The 6,123-nt window shown below is 50.0% G+C and overlaps 1 protein-coding gene across 1 annotated transcript; it reads left to right on the plus strand.

The window, feature by feature from the left end:
- The first annotated feature begins 405 nt into the window (after nt 1-405).
- Nucleotides 406-5,539, plus strand: TRNP1 (TMF1 regulated nuclear protein 1). Its single transcript, XM_081872368.1, has one exon. It carries the CDS (start codon nt 421-423, stop codon nt 1,003-1,005), a length of 585 nt encoding a protein of 194 aa, XP_081728494.1. The 5' UTR covers nt 406-420; the 3' UTR covers nt 1,006-5,539.
- Nucleotides 5,540-6,123: the final 584 nt, after the last annotated feature.

The following is a 6,123-nucleotide window of genomic DNA, read 5'->3' on the forward strand; positions in this document are numbered from 1 at the left end:
TGCAGCCGGGTGGGCGGGCAGGCACCGGGCGGGGATTCGCCGGCTGAGTGATGCTCCCGCCGCTTCGATGACTGGCTCAGGGCGGCATCTCTCAGCCGCCCCCCTGCCAACACCCCGCCCGCCCTGCCGTCCCGTTATAAGAGCGCTCGGAGCCGTTCGCCACTTCGCCACAACATCATAGACCGGCGAGACCTGCGCCTCGCTGCCGCAGCAGCAACGCCTCCGCCGCCGGCCCCCTGGCTGGAGCCTCGGGGCGGGGGATCGGGGGAGAGAAAGCGCACCCCGAATCCCCGAGGCGATCCTGGGAAGGAGCTTCTTAGCCCCGTCAAGAGCGGAGCCCGGCGCCTCGCCAGCAGCAGCAGCGGCTTCTCCAAGGTGCGGCGGTGAGCTCCTCTCGCTCTCGGAAGCGCGCGCGCCTGGATGCCCGGCTGCGGACCCGCGCCCTCTGCCGGCGAAGCCATGACGCCGCACAGCCGCTCGGAGGCCGGGAAGCCTGAGCAGGCGGCCGCCGCCGCCGCCGCCGCCAGCCGCGAGCTGGAGTTGCGCGGCGCGGGCGCCTCTGCCTCGTCCCTGCCCGCGGCGGTGCGGGGCGCGTTGGAGCTGGCCGAGGCCCGGCGCCGGCTGCTGGAGGCGGAGGGGCGCCGGCAGTTGGTGTCGGAGCTGGAGAGGCGCGTCGAGCAGCTGCACCGCGTCTTCATCGAGGCCGAGCTGCGCATGGCCAACCGCGCCGAGAGCCTGGGCCGCCTGGGCAGCGGCGTGGCGCAGGCCGAGCTCTACCTGACCGCGCACGGGCAGCGCCTGAAGAAGAGCCTGCGGCGCTGCAAGAAAGCCAGGCCGCCCGCCTTGCTGGCTTCGGCGCTGGGACTGAGCAGCTGCGTGCCTTGGGCGGACTGCAGAACGCGCCGCGGCCGAGGGGGCGCCCCGGAGCCGCCCGAGTCCCCCTTCAAGAGGATCCAGCAGGGGGCAGCTCCTTCTCCCCATCAGCCCCGGCGAACCCGGCCTTAGAAGTGGGGCGGGGCGCTGCACCCCTCTGCCACCCGCTGGGTGGGGGGGAGAGTCGCTAGGAGGGTGGGGTGGAAGGCGACGGGTGCTAGTAAGCGTGCAGAGGGTCTTCCTTGCAGAATTTTCCTCCAAGAATGGGGACCGTTTCCCGAGCCCCCCAGAGCAGGAGGGTGTGATGATGATGTTGGTGAGCATCCTTCCTTCCTTCCCCATCTGCTTGTGGCAAACAGGTCTCTCCAGGCAGATCCACATTATGCATTTAAAGCATACTTAATGCACATTTAAAGTATATGACTTCCCCCAAGGAATCCTGGCAACTATAATTTGTTAAAGGTGCTGAAAAGGTCTGTGAAGGAGTAAACTACAGTTCCTAGATTCTTTGGGGGGAGTTAAATATGCTTCAGATGTATAGTGTGACTCTTTTCCAGCTGCTCGTCGTCATCAGATCTCTTGGCCTTGGGCTCAACTGTAGGAGACATCTAATTCTCATGACCATCTCATTCATTGACTTTCGTTTGGTTTGGATAAGTTTGGCTTGCAACCAGCCCCAGATTCAGCTGCTGCTCTGCTGCTCTTGAACTGGTCTGCTGAAGCTTTGAAGTTGTTCCAGAACTGGCTTTTTTGCTCTGACGGTCAGAGGGTGAGATGATGGTGAGAACCAGTCCTAGACCGCTGGCCTTTAGGAAGCAAAAAACAGCACCTTCTGCTCCTAGCCAATGAGTCCTTTTTACCAGGAGTCGAGCAGTTGGGTGCTTCAGTTTTGACTTTTAGCAATGTCTGTTACCACAGGAGGCCTCTGCACTGCATTCTAGAGAGGACCCAGAGCAAAATGGGCGACATGGATATGTCTAGGCAGCCATTTTGGCAGCAGCTGGAGAGAGGCTGTTGAGTCTGCTGGTTCTTATGCAATCGAAAAGTACCCATCTGTTTTGTAGAAACTCATCCTCTTTAGTCCAGGGCCTGGGAGAGCTTCTGGATTCTGCAGAACTTGGAAACATTTCATCTTTGCATAACTCTTAAAAGCAGACAGTTTTTTGTGACTTGACATTGCCCCTCCTTAACTCTGCTAGTACCCATGGGGCTTTGAAGAAAGAAATTTTGGTTCAGGAGGAGAAGAGCAAGTCCCATCCCTCTGATTTTTTTTGGCTTGGCTTCCAAGTTGTCTGCCAAAGATTCCACCTTGAAGTTGCTTGTCCAGCCATGGGACTTTAGTGATGTGGAGCAGTAGGCTTGCCCAAAGGTAAGCACCTGATTGACAGACTTGACCTTCACCTGACACTCCGCTGCTAGATCTTCCTCAACGCTGGTGCTTCTTTTACCCAGCAAGGCTGCTGGTCATGCTTGGCTTCTGCTCTCCCCTCACCATCACATTTCCGCTTACTGGATCCAAGAAATTGGCCTTAATTTTGCCCTTGTACATAACAAAAGCTTCCTTTGTACACCAGGGGAAAACTGCTATCGAACTGCAACCAAGACAAGAGGTACCACGAATTGCTCCTTCCTGCTGTTTTGGACAATGGCGTTAAGGGGGACTAAGCAGGAACTTCCTACAATGATTGTATTAGAGCTCTTCTTTAGCCTCTTGTCTAGCACTTACTGACCTGAGTTGGACTGACCTGCTGTTCTGAACATCAGAAACACTATAATTTCTCATATTGAGAATCTATCCTGGTCTTTATGGGGGCTAGATTTTGCCTCTTGCTGGTTAGCTGATGGGAACTTCTGAAATACTTTTATTGCACTTTTAATGTAGATGTTGGCGTTGCTTTGCCATTTAGAATCTTACAGGGTAATGAATGGGTGCAGAATATCCACTGGATATTGTGCCCTTGATCCTCTGTATCCAACAGGTTTGGGTATATGGGGTGAAGAAATGCCAGCTTTGTACTTTTGTATTAGTTCCACTTTCAGCTGCTTTGACAAAGGAACAGATTGAATCAGATTTCAAAACGGGGGTCAAAACAGGGCTCTGAAAATGCTGAAACGAAGCCAGGCTGCATTTCTCTTAGGTAGGGCTACAGTATGTGCTTAGAATTCGAAACTAAAATACTCGTTATGTAACAGGAATGTATTGTGCAGTCTAAGTAATACTGGACAAAATTGCACAACTTTCTCACTGCAAAAATAACTGTAGGGGTTTTCTTGTAGAATTCGGATTGCTTTTGCATCTAGCGAGGTAGCCTAGTTTCTCTTCTGCATCAAATGCAACAAGGAGCTTTGGGCACCTGTGAGGTTCACCAAGTTTAAGCTTTAGGTGGTGCCATCTAGGTAGGACTTTGGGGCAAATGTCCAGGGCTGCACTCAGCCGAATGGGCATCGGGTGGGGTTGGGGGACCTACGCCACAGGTTTGGCTAATCACATTCTGAAGTAAATGAAGTAAACAGGCATTGCCATCAAAAGAGGTAGGGAGACAAGACCATTAATTCCAGAGATACTGCAATTCTAACACCGCTTACCTGGGAGCATGCCCCATTTGATTCAGTTGGTCTTACTTCTGAGTAGGCATGGTTAGAACTGCATTCTAAAATTACCTAGCTGTGCTGCTGCAGGAACTGGAGCAGTGAAGGAGATTGAGGCATGAAGCACGGGGAGATAGTAGGCGGAGTGGTGCAGTAGGAAGAAAAGGAGCTCAGGAAGAGGCATGAGCTCACTGGGGAAATGTGAGTGTCCAGAGAAACCACTTGGGTTTGATAACAGCCAGACTTAAAAGCAAGAGGGCTAGAAAATCCCTTTAAGAAAAAAGGAGGGAGATTGCAAAATCAGGACTGAAATAAAGTCACTGCATTTAACCTGATGTTATCATAACCACCAGGATAACAAGAGGTTGTTTGAACAACAATAAAAATAGTGGGGACAGCAGGAGAGCAATTTTAACATTCTCATTTTTGAACACAGATTTCTCAAGAGACTTGACGTAGTATTTTAAAAAATATTGGTGTGTATTTAAAGCTTCTGAAATAAGAAGCTTTAAATACACACTAAGGGCTCACCCAGACTTACACTAGGCACAGGTCCACACTTTAAAGCACTGTGTCCCAGCACTCCCCCCCCCCACTTTCCCCAGGTTGAAACCCTGGAAGGACATATTGAATGGGTTAAATGCATTGAAGAGTGACCGTATGAAGAATGACCATTATCCAAATATTCAACCCCTCTTCTCTTTCTCTGGAACATATACAGTGCAGTCCTATATAGGTCCACTCAGAAGTAAGTCCTACTGTGTTCAAATGTGGATAGGATTGCAGCCTAAGAAAGGGCCAGACTGCCAACCACTAGCAATTTGGATAAATGCATGCTTTCAACCACAGAGTTGCATTCATATAGAGCAGGGATGTCCAGCTTCCGAGAGACTGTGATCTACTTGCACTAAAAAAACACTGGCAGTGATCTACCCATTGTATTGACCTTAGTTGTTGAACTTCTTTTAGGGAGCAAAATTTGTTGATTTTTTTTTGGGGGGGGGTCAGTGTCTCGCGATCGACCAGGATTGACCACGGACACTCTGTGATCGACCAGTAGATCGCAATCGACCTGTTGGACAGCCCTGACATAGAGCAAAGAAAATTGGGATTCATGTGGTTTGGATAATGAGGGTGTGAGAGGTACTGGTTCTGACCTAGCTGTCTTGCATGGTTACCAGGCGCAAAAGAGGACAGGGCTCCTGTACTTTTAGTAGCAATGTAGAAAAGGGAATTTCAGCAACTATAGCTGGTCATGAAGTTATTAAAGGTGCAGGAGCCCTCTCTTTTGCATCTGGATACCCTATTCAGTTACAATATTTCCCCTTCCTGTACAGCAATCCATTTAAAGAATGTAAAGGATAGGAAATTTTGAAGCTGTTTCTCCCCTCCACCCCGACCTTTGGCATCAGAAAGGGACTCCTGTTATCTTCGCCTAGTAGGGATAAAATGATATGTCCACTCTCCTCTTTTATAAAGGAACTCAAAGGTATTTGCTGGTGTGTTTGTTTTAGAAATAAATAGATAAATAAATTGCTATTTCATGAAAGTGCTGCAGGGACTACCTTAATGTGGAAGAGATAATCAGGCAGCTGGTCTGTTACGTAATCTTTGCCTCCCATATGTTTCTGGCGAAGGGCTCCTGCCCTGCTGATGCGGCATTTGGGCTCTGTTGGAACAAATGTACATATTTTGCTACAGGCACCAGCTGGAAAAAAAGTCACATGGTTTATACCCAAATAAACATTGTCTTCATTGTTCTGAAGGTGGTTGACTTAAGTCAGATGGAAGAGGTGAGACACACAAAGCACACCCCAGCATCTGGGTGATAGCTTTGCAAATAAACAATGGGAAATACTTTGAAAGTGTGATTTTCTCCCTCCCTGTGGTTGAACACCTGTGCATGCTTACCTGGGAGTAAGTCTCATTGGGGATTGCTTTCAAGAGGGCATGTGTAGGAATGCTAAATAGCCACGATCACAAAATCATATGAATCTGGAGGAGTGTCATTGAAATTAAAAGTGCTTATTGAGTAGATTTCTGCAGCTGAAAATAAAATAAAGGCACATGACGCAAAGTGGAGGCTGGCTGATTTATGGGAACGTGAATGTGTGCTGGTAAGGCGTTGACAGATGCTTGAAGTAGGCTGAGAAGCTGGTAAGTAAAGAGTGGAGAAACCTTTTAGGCTGGTGGAATCATTGTCCCTACCTTCATGGGTCAATGTTGACAGGAGGGTGGGACAACCCACCTGTCAATCATCCATAAATCCCTTGTGGTGCTTCCCAAGCACCCAGCAGACAGCTGGTTGTCTGACACTTGGGAAGAGCAGTGCAGGAGGCTTTGCAAGCCCTTTGCTCAGCATTCAGGATTTGCCGAGTACAGGGCTTGCAAAGTGCTTTGGAGAGCACTTCCCAAGCACTTGACCACTAGCAGGATGGCAAAGATGCTATTTGCGTGTTATCTGCTGTGGGATTGAGTTTGCCACAGGGAATTGTTGTGTAGCTGATGCAGCTGTGTCTCCATCTGCCCCACACATGAGATCACGTCAAACAACCAAACAACCCAAAGCCACATCCTGGTAGCAATATGGGCTGGGAATGAATCTGATCAGGGTTGCAGCACAGTGCAGAAGCTGTGAATGCCTCCTAATACCTTAATGAA

This window comes from Podarcis erhardii (assembly GCF_964252035.2).
Source record: "Podarcis erhardii genome assembly, chromosome: 7".
Classification (NCBI taxonomy): Eukaryota; Metazoa; Chordata; class Lepidosauria; order Squamata; family Lacertidae; genus Podarcis; species Podarcis erhardii.

Excerpts from the sequence above, each read along its gene's own strand:
- TRNP1 (XM_081872368.1), top strand. The coding sequence starts at position 421 with ATGCCCGGCTGCGGACCCGCGCCCTCTGCCGGCGAAGCCATGACGCCG.